The sequence below is a fragment of the Podarcis tiliguerta genome (assembly GCF_965153285.1).
Source record: "Podarcis tiliguerta genome assembly, chromosome: 2".
NCBI lineage: Eukaryota > Metazoa > Chordata > Lepidosauria > Squamata > Lacertidae > Podarcis > Podarcis tiliguerta.
In genome coordinates this window covers 44,903,601-44,919,290 of record NC_139535.1, presented here as the reverse complement: position 1 = coordinate 44,919,290, position 15,690 = coordinate 44,903,601, and the positions used below count along the sequence as shown (strand labels likewise).

General features: G+C 41.3%; 1 protein-coding gene across 2 annotated transcripts in view; it reads right to left on the bottom strand.

Moving 5' to 3' along the window:
* Positions 1 to 5,917: 5,917 nt before the first annotated feature.
* The window catches only part of PHF2 (PHD finger protein 2), a 115,515-nt gene continuing 105,742 nt past the window's right edge, over positions 5,918 to 15,690 (bottom strand). For both annotated transcript variants that reach the window (XM_083420936.1, XM_083420937.1), the window contains exons 18-22: positions 14,874 to 15,148; positions 12,409 to 12,504; positions 11,788 to 11,897; positions 10,848 to 11,109; positions 5,918 to 9,498 (exon numbers count right to left, since the gene is read on the bottom strand). In XM_083420936.1, the coding sequence (XP_083277062.1) occupies positions 9,410 to 9,498; positions 10,848 to 11,109; positions 11,788 to 11,897; positions 12,409 to 12,504; positions 14,874 to 15,148 (832 nt within the window). In that variant the 3' untranslated portion in view covers positions 5,918 to 9,409. The remainder of the gene's footprint in view (positions 9,499 to 10,847; positions 11,110 to 11,787; positions 11,898 to 12,408; positions 12,505 to 14,873; positions 15,149 to 15,690) is intronic.

Below are 15,690 nucleotides of genomic sequence, written 5' to 3'. Positions count from 1 at the left end.
GGTCAGCCCCTTCTGACTTGAAACTGCCAGCTAAGGAAATGAGGACAGACAAGCACATTAGCACCAGGCCTTTGTTGCTGATTATCTTGGCAGGGATAGCGGCTACCTACAAAGAGTGCAGAGGTCAAGGCCTAGAAGGAGTCCTTGTGTTTTTATAGTGACAATTTAGTTAGAGCAAGAACATAGGCAAAAAATTCTAAGTGACCCTTAACATTGGCAGTGATAATGTGATAGAACAACCTACTTGCCAGATGTTGAGTTGATTAACATTTGTAGTAAAAAGAGAAGCCTATGGGTTGCATCCAGTGTTAGTCATGCACAGAGTAGACCCATTAAAATTAACTTAAGTTTGTTAATGTCAGTGGGTCTCTTCTGAATAAAGCTTTGCTGCTTACAACCCATTGTCCTTATTAAGACCCAAGTTAATAGAACTGAACATCTTGATGAATTATAATTTGACAGCTTCACCCTGCAGGCTGCCTTTGAAATTCCTTTGTTCGAGTACGGCCATCCTAAAATCAGTGGCAGTATGTTATGGGAAATTGAAGTATGCTCAGAGCCGTTTCAGAGGTCAGATGTGTGTCCATTCACTTTCCACGGCCTGTCCTATGGAGAATGCAAAAGAACATGGCTGAGAGATAACGACACTTATATTACATCAGAAGATGAGGCAGTGAATGAACTGACTAATATACTTTTAGAGCTTTTTATAAAATGTCTCACATTATATTGCCAGGATCTCCAGCAGAGGTTGATGATACAGGGACAAGGTTTCTATCCATATCTACTCAGAAGTAAGTCCTACTATGTTCAATGGAGCTTACTCCCAGGCAAATGAGTACAGAGTGTAGCCCAGTAATGTAAGTTGTCTCTGAGAATTGCATTTATGCTGGTATAACCAACTAATTGAAGCAAGACATTTCAGATGCTTAAATCCATTTGAGCAAAAGGAGTTCTGGATCTGGTCCAGTAACAGGTTCAGTTTTTGCACCATCGAGCAATTTAAGCTTCTTTTGAGTGCTATGTTAAAGCTATTTTCTAAGTGGAACTGCGTTTGGAATATATGAAACCTAAGCCAAAACTGCCGATCCATCCATCATTCAACCAATTGAGAAGATTCTCTTCACTTGTGATTAGTGATTGGGAAATGCTCATAAGGTTAATTCAGAGACGCTCCCAAAATTAATCCCTCATGTGAAGCTCTTCTACAGGGGTACTGGGAATCTCATCAAATTTCTCATCCATCCAGTTTTCAGTCAGGTTGGAAACTTCCACAGAAACTGCCTTGCTCATCACAGTTTTGCTTCTGGGCCAGAGCAGTCAAGAACAATCAAAGTAAAATAAAGGAGACATCAACTCCATTTTCCTCTGTATTCCAGAAAAGCAGCACTTTGGTTCCCATACTGCAGGGAAAAGACAGGTCAAGTATTCACACTAACATATACAGGAATACACAGCCCACCACAAAGCCTCTGCATTTTAAAACTGGCTAGGACAATGAATGGGGTAGTTCAATGCTGGTGTCTCAGACTAACATTTCAGGGCCAAGATTACAAACAGCAGGCTGTGGGCACAACTTTTGGAGGTTTGAAAGGTGGCAATGTGCAGATTCCTCTTCCCTCCCACAAGAATAACTATCCCCAGCTCTTATTTAAAGAAGAGGCCTACCACCCACCAGCTAGCTGCAGTCTCCTATGTCTTTTAAGTACAGATTTTAATGCTCATACAAAACATCATCAGATTGCAGGTAGGGGAATTATTGAAATAGTACGCACACTTGTCAGTAAGGCTGCATACACACCGTCCATTTAAAGCACTATAAAGAACTACAGCTTACCTCTAACAGAGCTACAATTCCCAACAGCCTTAACAAAAAAAAAGATCGACACATAATCCTTGACCCTGATCATGCATTGCAATTAGACATCTGCTATAATATTTACATTTAAAATATATATATACACCAGTCTTGTTGCTGAATGTGAGAGGAGTTTTTCTCCTTTACTGTCACAGCTCATTTGGAATAATAAAGCTGCTAGAGCTTTATTTTTGAATGTACACTGTTGTGTGTTTAGATTGGTGAAAAGACCTCATGCAGTTGAATGGAGTCTCTAGTGCAGAAGAACAGCTCCATCTTGTGGACAGTTACACTTGTGATTTTCACAATTTGCATTTTTTTAAAATGTCCACTGTGTTTGGTTAGCTAAATAATAGATAGAACTATTAATTTTGAATCTGGAAGAACTAAGGAATTATATCTATGTACAAACTCCACCATATGTTTGATAGACTTTGCTGTTCCCTGATAGCTATTTTCATCCATTTCGCCGATCACAAAATTCTGGAACAAGTCAAGAGCCAGGGAAGTAAATCATTACAGTGCCGGTTGGATTATATTTCCTGAAGAGGACTTTTCATTTGAGAAAGCCACACTTTGCCATTGGATGCTATCAAAAGAGCAAGAACAGATTGGCAGGTGGATCGTTAGACATGCAGCCCAAGGTCTGTGCATGTTTACTTAGCAGTTCCTTCCATTACGATCTGTAGATGTTACTCTAAGGTAAGCTTGCGTTAGGACTGCAGCCATATTATTATAGTACTAGGGTACAACAAAAGTTTGTCTTTCATGTCTTGGAAAAGAGAATTGTTTGTGCACACTTTGCGTTTTTATGCCTCTCTGTGGGCAGAGAGGGCAGCCCCCCCACGTCACTCATTCAAAAATCCAAATGTTATCATTGGCCTAAAAAGGTTTGTGATCCCTGGACTACACGATCACTTCCCAAATGCTGAGACTTTCACAACACTTCTCATCTACGACTTATTGCAGTTTGCAGGCGTGTAACTCTCCAGCGGTTTGACTTCACCCCTCCAGATGCCCTTTTCCATTGTCTCCCGAGGCAGGCGAATGCCAACCACCCTGTTTCTCTTTTAAAACCATGGCAGTTTCTGTACACCACTTAATAAATGAAGTGCTATAGAAATTAAATACAGTGGTACCTTGGTTCTCAAACACCCTGGTACTCAAACAACTTGGAACCCAAACACTGCAAACCCAGAAGTAAGTGCTCCAGTGTGGCGATCACACAGGGTCCCCGGATGTTTCACCATCTATTGATCCCTGTGCCAACACTTTATTCTCGCTGCCACCACCCAGGCCCTACCTGGTACAATACTGAGTCCAGTCAGGTTTAAATTGGAACATAAACTTCTGTTTATTTATTGCAGTTTAACAAGCGTGTGGTTTCATAAACGGTATCGGTCAATTACAATCATAGGGTGCCTATAACTTCTGCTACCTGCTCTCACTCACTAAACCACCTCTCAGATATTTACTTGTCTTCCTAGCTCCTAACTGTTCCAGACTCAACTTACAGTGGCACCTCAGGTTACATATGCTTCAGGTTACAGACTCCACTCACCCAGAAATATTACCTCGGGTTAAGAACTTTGCTTCAAGATGAGAACAGAAATCGTGCTCCAGCAGCAGCAGCAGGCCCCATTAGCTAAAGTGGTGCTTCAGGTTAAGAACAGTTTCAGGTTAAGAACGGACCTCCGGAATGAATTAAGTTCTTAACCTGAGGTACCACTGTGTTTCGCTACACTAACTCAACCTACCCACAGACTCTATCCCAATTCACTCCCACTCCAGCCAACCACCCAACTCCCAACGAACTCTCCCTTCACCCCTCCCAGAGCTGGTTTTATAGTCCCTCTCACTCCACCCCCCTGGGTTCTGATTGGGTAACTTGTTTAACTATTTCACCTCCAGCACTCTCATACGTTAACATCACATCCGGTTTGCGAACTTTTTCAGAAGCCAAACATGCTCCGTTTTGAGTGCCACACTTCCGTTTTGGATGTTACGCTGAGGTCTGTCTGGCTTTACTGTTTATTTTGAGTTTTTGTTTTTGCGGCTCTTTTTTGTTTTGATTTTGTGACTGTGTGGAACCCAGTTCAGCTACTGGGTTGATTGATTGTGTGACTGCAGAACATTGTCTATTGCTTTCATTTTATGAATTAGATGGTAAAATTCATGTTAAACGGCTGTTTTAGGGGTTCTTTTTAAAAGTCTGGATTATTCCGTTTTGCATTACTTTCTATGGGAAAGCACACCTTGGTTTTGGAATGCCTTGGTTTCGGAACGGACTTTCAGAATGGATTAAGTTTGAGAACCAAGGTACCACTGTAATCAATCAATCAATCAATCAATCAAGGGCTTCTACATTTAATTTAATGAATGTAAGTCTCTGCAGTGGACAGGAGTGAGAAAGTTGTCACTCAGGTCTGCCACCGCTCTATTTGCTAGGGAAAAGCAAATTTAAAGCTGTGAACTACCTTGGCACAAAGGCATTCCCCTCCCCACACTTATGAGCGACCCCATATATGCCTGGTGCCAGGAAATAAATAAATAATTTGATTCCAACCTGGAAATGGTGGGACAGAGCTGGAGAGTCCTCATAGCTCACAAGAAGACTCCAGAGCCCAAAGGGGATGTCAGTGAGGGCAATTCATTATGGATCGTTTCCCAATACTCTTTTACCCTTTAACAAGTCCCAGGGTGTTTAGAAGGTGCTTATGCACACGGGATCCCTGGAACATAATCTTGTGTAAGTGGGGGGGGGGTGCCTGTAAATGCAATGAATAAACAAAGTATACATAAATGCATATATTAGTAAATAAATTAAAAGGGAAAGTGCTTGCAAAAATATGCATTTTAGGGGAAATTGCATTTTAAAAGATGTATGCATTATAAAAAAAATCTGATATAAAGTACAACAGCACTTCACTGCTTGTCAGTGCCGGATTTATGTATAAGCTAAACAAGCTATAGCTCAGGGCCCCACTCTCTTGGGGGCCCCAAAAAAATTTAAAGGAAAAAAACACTGGATCTATATTTCCAAAATATAAGACAAAAGCAAATAAAACATTGCAACAGTGTTTTGTGTTGTGTAGGCTCCTATGATGTAAGTAATGGGCCCCGCCTGCTAACCTGCTCCCTAAAATATCACTGGTTTACTCATTTCTATATATAGGGTGCCTACATTCTGCGTGTGCAAATGGCTTAGATACCTATTAAGTCCATAAATTACCATATAGCATATTTTGTTGTTGTTGTTTAGTTGTGTCCGACTCTTCGTGACCCCCTGGACCAGAGCACGCCAGGCACTCCTGTCTTCCACTGCCTCCCACAGTTTGGTCAAACACATGCTGGTAGCTTCAAAGACACTATCCAACCATCTCGTCCTCTGTCGTCCCCTTCTCCTTGTGCCCTCCATCTTTCCCAACATCAAGATCTTTTCCAGGGAGTCTTCTCTTCTCATATTCAACACAAAATACAGCGGCAATTTGTTGTTGACAGAGGACAGCGGGACATATAAAGGGCCCCATTACCTTCAGTAGCTTAGGGCCTCATCAAACCTAAATCCGGCCCTGCCGCTTGTGATTCCCGGCCACTTGTACTCAAGGCAAACTGCTTCCAACAGTAGAGGTGGGACATAGCTATCGGGATTAGTTTACACTCATATACCTCAGAGCCTAAAAGAGTTTTGGTGATCTGGAGGAGCCCATTCTTCTGGTGCACGAATGTCTGCTTTCTGCAAGGTGCACCTGTAAACACAACAGGGTGGTATTCGTTATGTGCCCTGTGATCAGTCGTGGGGATCTCATCCTGCCTGCAGTTGCTTCTACATCAATCTGCTCCTTTTCAAATAGCTTCCGCACTGAAACTCCTGCCCTGGCAGTGAACAAGTGTCACCTGCAACCTAGAGCGGCGCGTTGCCCTTCGATGACTTAAGAGACACAGAATTGTAGAGTTGGAAGAGACCCAAACAGATAATCTTGTTCCACCCCCCTGCGATGCAGGACCTTGTAGACCCATGGCCTGAATCAAATTTCTCAAGAACCAAACCAACGCCAGTTCTATACAAAACCTGAAATATTTTACTTTTAAAATTTTGATCTAAGTTTACTTAGATTTCATGGACTTGATACAAGAGCATTTGATATGAATCGGTAAATAAAACACTGTAATAGATAGCCACAATAAACTTTGTTAGAAATGTACATGTTGCGAAAATAATAATCATAATAATAATCATAATAATAACAATAATAATAATAAAAAACAGCATGATGTTTGTGTTATATTATATAAATGCTTGACAAGAACAGTATACTAGGGAAGCTTAAAAAAACTTGCTCGGCTTAACCCTGGGGCCCTATTCAACTAACATTTTTGACTCCGAGGATCCAAACCCAGTTTCCCCATCGTGGCTGTAGAAAGGTTAGTTAATAAGGCCTCAGTTGTTTTCTGTAGCTGTTTTTTTTTTCCTCATGGACATCACATCCAGGTAATGTGTATATAAACAAAGCTCATAATAAATGTACAAATATAAAAAGCTACAAACATTAATAAATTACATCATCACAAAACACAGAAACACTTCACAAGGTGCTAATAAAATAATTGTATCCCCTCATAATACAAGAATTGAAACAAGGAGCTGGTATTATAAAGTTGAAGATTCTTCTTCATAATGTGTCTTAAATAGATCAATTTTTTGTACTATTATTCGATTCTGTATAAGGCTGCACAAAGTTTTACTTGTTTTTCAGGCAATGCCGAAATAATTAATATAATAATAATAATAATCAAAGGGAAAAGAAAACAAAAACAAGGACCAAAAACCCAAAATTCCTCTCTTAGAGTCAAGAACCTAAAATACAACAGTTGATAATACTCGGCAAAAAACTTGTATAAAGGTTAATGAAGTATTCTATAGAAAGAAAGGTCTAAAGATACTTTGCTCTTATAAAAAAGAAGGTATTTAAAAAGCTATTTACAGGCTACATTCTATGAAAAAATATGCTTTAGGAAACAGATCTATAAATGAAAACCTGGGATTGCCTGAGAAACAAATTTAACTCTTTAAGTGTTTAAATGCAGACAAGCAAGTTTAATGTAAAATAATGCACTCTACACTAAACACTAAGAGAGTTAAAAGACGACAAGTATCCAGTTAAACTGTCAATAAGCTTGGCTTTCGTCTTATCAGACATCTGTGTGTGCCCACAGCCGTCATTCCTTCAGACAAGTGTATCTCATAGGAAGTGCTTTGATATGACTGTCAGAAGCCTTATGTACATCGCTGACATGGGTTTGCACCTCACGGCCTGCCTTGGGGTCAAGGCGAGCTCAAACCATGGAGCCATCATGTCTTAGTGGGTTTGCAAGCATTAAAAAACAACAGCCCACAAACCCTCAAAGTGTTGATACAGATGTTACATTTTCTTAGCACTTTGCCTCCGGAACTGTTTCCTCACACACACACACATCCGCCAGCTGCTTTCCCCAGAGCAGGAAGATGGGATGGAGTTGAGTCATGGAGCCAGAAGAAAGTGCCCTGTTTGCTGACATTCTTAGTTATCCCAAGAAAACAGCTTAGCTCAATGATGTGACTCTTTTGTTTACATGATCCAGGGGTTTACTCAAGGCTACTGTGAATTGAAAGAAATAAACCCTGGTTAATTGGTGGGGGGCTGTCATTGGTTTCATCTCATATTAATTGATTGCATTTTTTTAAAAAAAACTGTGTCGCCGTGAACTTAACGTGTGATCTGTTGGATGGGGTTCAGAAGTCACGTCAAGATAGCAAGGGTCCAAGGGATGACCCAAGAAAATTATTGAGCAGAAGGGCTTTTTTGCAGCCGGAACTAAGTTCTGGCACCTCTCAGGTGGGTTCCACTGCCATTCTAAGAGAACGAGAGAGCCACCTCTTTTTCTAGAAAATAGCACTGGTGAGGAGATACTGGACTAAAGGTGCTATCGTATATCCACTTAAGAGCAAGCACGTTGAACTCAAAGGGACTTACTTCAGAGTTGACACGCACAGGCTCACAATGTAAGGAGGACATATTGTGTTAACTTTGTGTCACACTTGCCATGTCTACTTGGTCAAGTCCTCCTTGAGTAGCCATTGAAATGGGGAGATAAAGAGCCTATTTCACATGCCGTGGGCAGCATCTGTCTTTGGGATTCAGAAGGAGCCATGACATCTGTTCCTCCCGCATGGTGCTCAATTTCAAGAATCAGCACCTCGAGACGGGGGCCTAGACACACAGAAGTGGCAACTTTGTCACAAGGTTAACTGGAGAGTCAGCCCTGAACATGGAATTCTCTTCTCTGGTAAACAACAGCCATAATTTCCGAACAGAAACCCTGACCTAGCAATATCTTGAAAGAAACAAAACTGCAACCCCTCTGCTTCTAGGATCATGTAAACAAGCCTTAGCAAGAACAGCGGTGAGTGAAAAGAAATCTCCAGACTCAACCGTTCTTTTCAGGTCTTATTGCTAAGGAGCCAATTCCATCATTTTGTAACAATCTCCCATCTGTACACATTGGTTTTTGTTATTATTGGGGTGTTTTGCTTTGTCTTACAAGGCTACTCCTATCACACATTGCCTTGTGGCGGTGAAAGCAGAGACAATAAGGACAGACAGTATGCTAAGAGGTGCTAAAAAAAATAAAACTTACAGATAAGAAAATGGTGGGAGGGATGGAAAACTATCAATGAGAAGGATTGTAATCCAGCACCAACTGAAATTAATGGAATAACTATCACTGATTTTCAAAGAACTGCATTAACCCATTTTGCGTCTACACACCCTAATCATTAACCCAATTGGATCAGGCCTGTGATCCGGATTGTTCCGGCAGTCACCTAGCATTGCACATAAAATAAATTAATTCATCCATTTTTGTCCTATACCCAGTTATAGGGAAAGTTCTTAGTAGTGCTGAAGTGCAATTTTAGTTCTTCCATTGACCAAAACATACTTATTATGAGCCAGGTAAAGAAAACTAAGTATTCCATTATGCATATTATGTCTCACATGTATTATATCACACACAGTAATGGCAAAAATCTCTTCCCCCTCTCTGTAAGTTAATTTGAGCAAAGGTGGAATTTACCAAAACTCTAATCTCCTGCCACTTAACCAGATACCTCTCTAAAATTGGTGCAGCTGGATAAATGAAACATAACTGAAATTAATGTGCATACTGTTAAAAACAACCACTTTTTCTTCACTTATAAACAAGTTAAAGGGATACTTTCCTAAAACTGGAATGATCCTCAGTTTCTTGGAGTATTAACTTTTTGCGAACTAGTCACTCTCAGCAATTTGAGAAAGGACATCTATATTAAAAAATATTTATAGCAGTATTCTGTACATGTTTAACTGCTGAAAGTTAAAAAGAATTTATTAAAGTGGTGGCAAAAAGTTAACTGGTATTGTCCCTCGGGTGTTGCACAATACGACTGAAGGTCCTTCAAGAGTTGAAGAAGAGTTAGTGTCAGCTCAGGACATTCTGAACTTTGATAAGAGTCCCAGCTGGGGCTAAGTTTTAGAGGAGAAGTTTCCCGTTCCGATGAATTTTCAAAATCTTCCCAAGCCTTTGCTTAGCTGTGGCCATGCCTTTTTTCGTACGTTTCCCTGCAAGTGTGAGAAAAGGGGACACATTAAGCCACAAGACCTCTGTCTATGAAGAAAGTTTTACGACAGACAAAGATGAAGCAAACGCAAATGAAGATTGGTTTGGAAAGGATTTGGCTACATCCCCACATTCTAGAAGCAAATCAAACATTTCCCATGTTCTGTACAGTTGGGTGAGGAAAATGGCGGCCTGACTAAGGCCATCTAGTTGACTTATGGTGAGGCTAAATTTTGTTTTTTGTTGTTTTTTAAATAGATTTTGTTGAAATCTGCAAAAGAACACAAAGATTGATATCAAATATCTTTTCATCAAGGCTAAAAAACTAATCTGAACAGAAAAAGGAAAAAGCGACCCACAAGTTGCATCCCACAAACTGAAGGTCAAGTTACATATTATGCTGCTTGCCTTTCTCTTTCCCCTTTCTCTCCCTCTCCTTTGGCTCTTGTTTTCCTGCACAGGGGAAGGGGATTGCTGCTGGGATGGCAACATACAACATACAACAAACTGGCAGAGACACATGCCCGACTGGCATGTTCTCTCCCTCCTGGTCGATCGTTTGGGAGCTTCAAAAGCTTTCTTCTGCCCGAACATCACAGCAACTGATGCCAAAAGGCATTAGCACGCTTAGGGATCTACAGAGTATTCACAGTTTGCTGCTCCTGGTCTAAGGGCAAACGTATCAAACATTTACCGCACCGCAGAAGACAAACAATTATAATAATGATAATTTATTATTTATACCCCGACCATCTGGCTGGGTTTCCCCAGCCACTCTGGGCTGCTCCCAACAAAATGTAAAAAAATGTGATAAAACTTTAAAAACATTAAAAACTTCCTTAAACAGGGCTGCCCTCAGGTGTCTTCTAAAAGTCAGCTAGTTATTTATTTCCTTGACATCTGATGGGAGGGCGTTCCACAGTGCGGGCGCCACTACCAAGAAGGCCCTCTGCCTGGTTCCCTGTAACCTCGCTTCTTGTAATGAGGGAACTGCCAGAAGGCCCTCAGCACTGGACCTCAGTGTCTGGGCTGAACGATGGGGATGGAGACGCTCCTTCAGGTATACTGGTATGTTAGCTTCTTAAAAGTTGAAAACTACCATTCCTAAAGTAGCAGGCATTCCATGTGTATACAACCAGTGTGTTTTCCTTGATACACACTGGTTGTGTGGTTTCCTGTGGTTTCTGTAGGCAATTGAGGCATACCAACACGACTTGCCAAATGCTACATGAACTGATTTGAAAACAATACAAGACCACATATTATGACAAAGCAAAGCATGTATTAAGGAAATGACGCTGCCGGCTCATGAAAATATCTGCCACTTCTAATATAAACTGACGAAAACTACCTTTGGCGGCAGCATTATTCTGTGACGACGACGAGGGCCTCCGTTGCGTGAGGAAAACTCCTGGTGCCATGGGTTGAGAACCTCGGTTGACCTGGGCCACCCCAAACGTGCTTGCACCAGCTGTATACTCGTGGTCTGCTAAACTACTGCTGTGGGACTCCAGCTTGGGTTCAGGAGAGCTGCTTTCCTGAGGGATTTTGTTTGTGTTGTTGGGCGACAGTTTCTTTTTGGTGTTCTTTTTCTTCTTGCCCTTCTGCTCCTCCTTTCAAAAATGATACGATGGCCATTAGCTTCAAAAAGGTAGCTGTTATTGCTAGCACTGGTACATTACAGGCACCACACTCCATAAATAGCCATCGCAGCCCTACAAGCTCCAGAGGGTAGGCCCCAAACCAAAGGATTCAAATTACAAGGAAGGAAATAACGACTAAATATCAGGAAGAACTTTCTGATGGTAAGAGCTGTTTGAGAGTGGAATGGGCTCCCTTGGAAGGTGGTGGACTCTCTCCTTCATTGGAGGTTTTTAAACAGAGATGGGACGGCCATCTGTCACAGATATTTTAGTTGCAAATCCTACATTGCAGGGGGTTGGACTAGACGATCTTTGGGGTTCCTTCCAAATCTACAACTATATGATTCTATGATGAAAAACTGGGAACCAGATTCAACTAACCCATTGTGGCACAAAGATTCTGGCTACTGCAACATGGCTTCTTCTGCCCCTTCTCATTCCATGCACTCCCTCAAATCCACTCTGGAGGACTGGGAGAATTCCCCAGAACAGCATGTTGGAAAAGGAGAGGGCAGAATTTCTAGGTGTGGTATTCAATTAAGTTTTACTCAGTGCTGACCCATAGAAATTAATGGCCATGAATTCCAATCGGTCTACTCCGATGTCCATGGGATTTATTTATTTTTGAAACCTCTCTGGTCAGCTCACCTGCTGGGATAATTTAGCAGCTGCTGCCGCCAGTCCTGTTTCAATAGAGGCAACTCTTGTACCTTCTCGGACAGGTCTGTCTTGCCGAGGTACCGATGGGCCAACCCTTGCTAAATGCAGAAGCAAAAAACAAAGGTTACAAACGCAGCAATGTGAAGTTGTATATATACACTAGCATACCCAGTACAGATTTAAGCATGCTTTCTGTAGAACACATAAAGTACAAAGGCTGAATTGAGGTGATCTCACTCAGATCCAGAAACCTGTGCAAATGATTTCCTCAAAAATTACATGTCTGATTATAGGAATCCAGTCAAAATATCAGTGCTGCTGAGGAATCCTTTCTTTGTTTGCTGTGACACAAGGTATGGTAAGGGCAGCATATTTAAGCAGCACCTTGCCAGGAATGTGGTAGTCAGGATCAGCCATATACATCCATCCTTGAAATACTGCAGCAACTCTGACCACTTTTAGGTTTATTGTCATCAAAAGGTATAAGTGAATGGCATAACTTACTTTGGGGCTTCCTAGAAATCTTTGTGTGTACAGTAAATGATGAATTAAAAGGATTTTACAGTATTTTTCCTGTATATGTTTGATTTAAAGTATTATAAATATTACCTGTTGGGCTATATGGTGCATCATCAGAACTTTTCCTTTTCTTTGATCGAGACTTGAATACTGGATTATCTTCATCTGATTCAAGGGAGGGATAAACTAAAAGAGAAAACAAATACCATAAGAGATTCTGGTATGGCACTATTCGATAGTGTAAGCATGCCATATATGTAAAAAATAAAATAAAATGGGAGGAGCCAATAGCCTTTGAGTGGGTGAATCAAACCTGGAATAATTCAGTTCTAAACATGAACATTATCCTTCATGTTTAGAAGGATAAAAATATTAGCTTTGCATCATGATCTATTCCTGTGCTTGAGTTACAGGAGCAAGACTCCTTTGTCAGTATCTCTGAATTAGGACTATATTGAAGGTGGCCCTTAGCTTCCACATCAGACTTCGCGCTGAGATCTATGGATAAAGGGCAGTATACAAATTCTTATTATTATTAAGCAATTTCTACAGATCTACTGTGCACTTCAATAATTTTTCCAAGCATTTGTTTTCATGTGCAATTTTGGCTTTAGGTGTGATTCATGGAACGTAACCCCCGTATAAGTTGCAGGCTTACTGTATCTGGAACGCGTCTACAGCCATTAGCAGTTCTTTGTTCTGTGCATCTTGTATGCTTAGGAAGGATTCTGGCAGCCATTTATAAAGTCCTAGCCTCATTAAAAAGTACCCAAAGAATGGGCAGGGTGGAGGCAGTTGCTCACACACATTGTAAGCTGCAGCCATGTGGTAGTAGCAGTAGCTACACATGTGGTTATTGGAGACACAGCTACTCTACCTCCAATTATTCTATGGAAACATCTGAGATTTGCCACACCCTCCATCTCTTTTGCTTTCAGAGAACCAGCAACTTCTAGCCTAATGGCAGCTACATTGTTTGCATTATGCCCACTTAAACTGAGAAACCTATCTCAAATGTGGACTTAAATTTCATTTCTTTTTGCTATGGCGAGATATGATTTTAAAGCAATTGCATCAATTTAGCCACCGACTGAAAATGTGCTGGCCAGATGTAGGACAAATGGAGCCTTAGTGAACCAAACCATATTACAACAAAGCAAGCCTATTAAATGGTAGCATAAATATGTAATTAGCAAGAATGTTGGTTCTCTCCCCACCCCACCAAATCGGTCTTCTCCTTTCAGAATGACATCTTTAGATCGTGTCTATACATTATACTTTTGCAATCATTTAAAAGTAATTTAACTAGAGTGATATGCCTACAGGTACCGTCATTATAATTTGTGCTTATGTTTTGTCAAAGAAGTACAGCTTCTTCAATTCAGAAGAGAGTCTACAACAGGATTTCAATCTGTTTGCTTTTAGCCTCTCAAATGCTGAAAGCGGAGGGAAATTATGTGCTTTCCAAAGGGGTGGAAGACATCTTACGTATGGCTTAATATTTTTGGAAGCTAAATTATTAGGCTATCTATCGGTCTTAGGGCGACACTTCACTAAGCATGTTCTAGCAGTGCAGTCCCACTGGGGGAAACAAAGCTATGTTGATTGTGTAAATGGCTGGTAAATTGCAATGTTAGCGCCATTAATGAGTTTGCTTGCTCACTGAAAAAGTTGGTCCACAGCTCTGCATGTCTGCCTAGGGCTTCTTCCTCCCTTTTTCAAACAGTCACCTCCCCATGTTGCATCACAAACTGCTTTTTAAACATGAAGAAATTGCAGTAGCATATGAAGCAGCATGGAGTGGAAGCAGAGGAAGTTAATGGTGGGGGAGAAACCTGGCACTTAATGGATGTGCTTAAACACTCTGGGTTCCCAACTAAGAGGAGGCTTAATTGGGAGGTGAAGGGGGCATGTCCAGGGACACTAGGAATGGGGCCATCATACATGCCCCCATCCTCCAACACACTTTTGCCCTTCTGCGTCCAGGCTGAATGCCTGAATAGCACTTCAGTAAGCATGAAGAGGAGGAAGAAGAAGAGTTTGGATTTGATATCCCGCTTTATCACTACCCTAAGGAGTCTCAAAGCGGCTAACATTCTCCTTTCCCTTCCTCCCCCACAACAAACACTCTGTGAGGTGAGTGGGGCTGAGAGACTTCAGAGAAGTGTGACTAGCCCAAGGTCACCCAGCAGCTGCATGTGGAAGAGCGGGGAAGCGAACCCGGTTCACCAGATTACGAGTCCACTGCTCTTAACCACTACACCACGCTGGCTCTCATGACCTGAGATCTCCCTTGTAAAATTTGAAAAGAACTCCCATACCTATCTCACACAGACAAAATTACCAAATGGAATTAAGGGAGATGTTGCGAGGCAGATAAAACAAGGCTGGCTTCCAGCAATCATTCAGGCCTCTGACTCAGAATCTGCTGCCACAACAACTGGTGGCGTTACTGCTTTCATGAAGGGACCCGCCACCTTCGTGTGTTTCACTGCATGCGTATATTTAAAGGGCCACACCTAGAGAGAGAGAAAAGTGATGCAGACATTCCATACCATAATCAGAATCTTTAAAACAGGCTTCTAAGTGATCCTGGTCCTCGTCATAATCTTCAATGTCAATGTTGTTTTTTGCACTCTTTTTCGGCAACCTTTTCCCTGCATTTTTGTTGTTGCTACTTCCAGTTTTTTTGGCGTTTGGGGCAGATGTGGAATTATTCTTTGCTTGGTTGGGGCCCCACGAAGGCTGTAGGCAGGAATCTGTAGGCAGGTTTGCCATCGACAACATCCCTTGTATCGCTTCCTGTGTGCTGGGAGATGCAGGTGGCTGACTGAGGGGGGAAAAGGAGGAGGGTGGGAGAAAGAAAGCTTTCAACTCAGAGTAAATACAAGTACAGAATAAAGAGGGGGTGCCCAATATTACATATGTGACATGCCCTTCAATGTCATGGGGTACACTTGTCAACGACACTGTGGCCATTTGCATTGTACAGACAAGACATCACCTTATGTAAGAGAATGGGCAGACTCAAACTGCATTATGATGGAGACATAGCAGGTAGGGGAGAATATCATTTTCCCTGGACATTCTAACAGAGACCTTGACATGAATATATTTAAATATAAAGGGGGTTGCCTGGTTAATTCACATTTAAAGTAGGCCAACTGAAATCAATAGACTTTACATTTTTTTATTTCAACCAGTCTACACCGGTAATCACCTAAAAGATTCAAGGTGCAATTGAGATGAAATATCTTGCAGGGATTTTTTATTTTTTAGTAAATATCTCAACACGAATGGAAGTCAGGAAATCTGTAGCTGTTGCTAAGGGACTAAGATCAGGACTGAATGCAATTGGATTAACTAAGATTT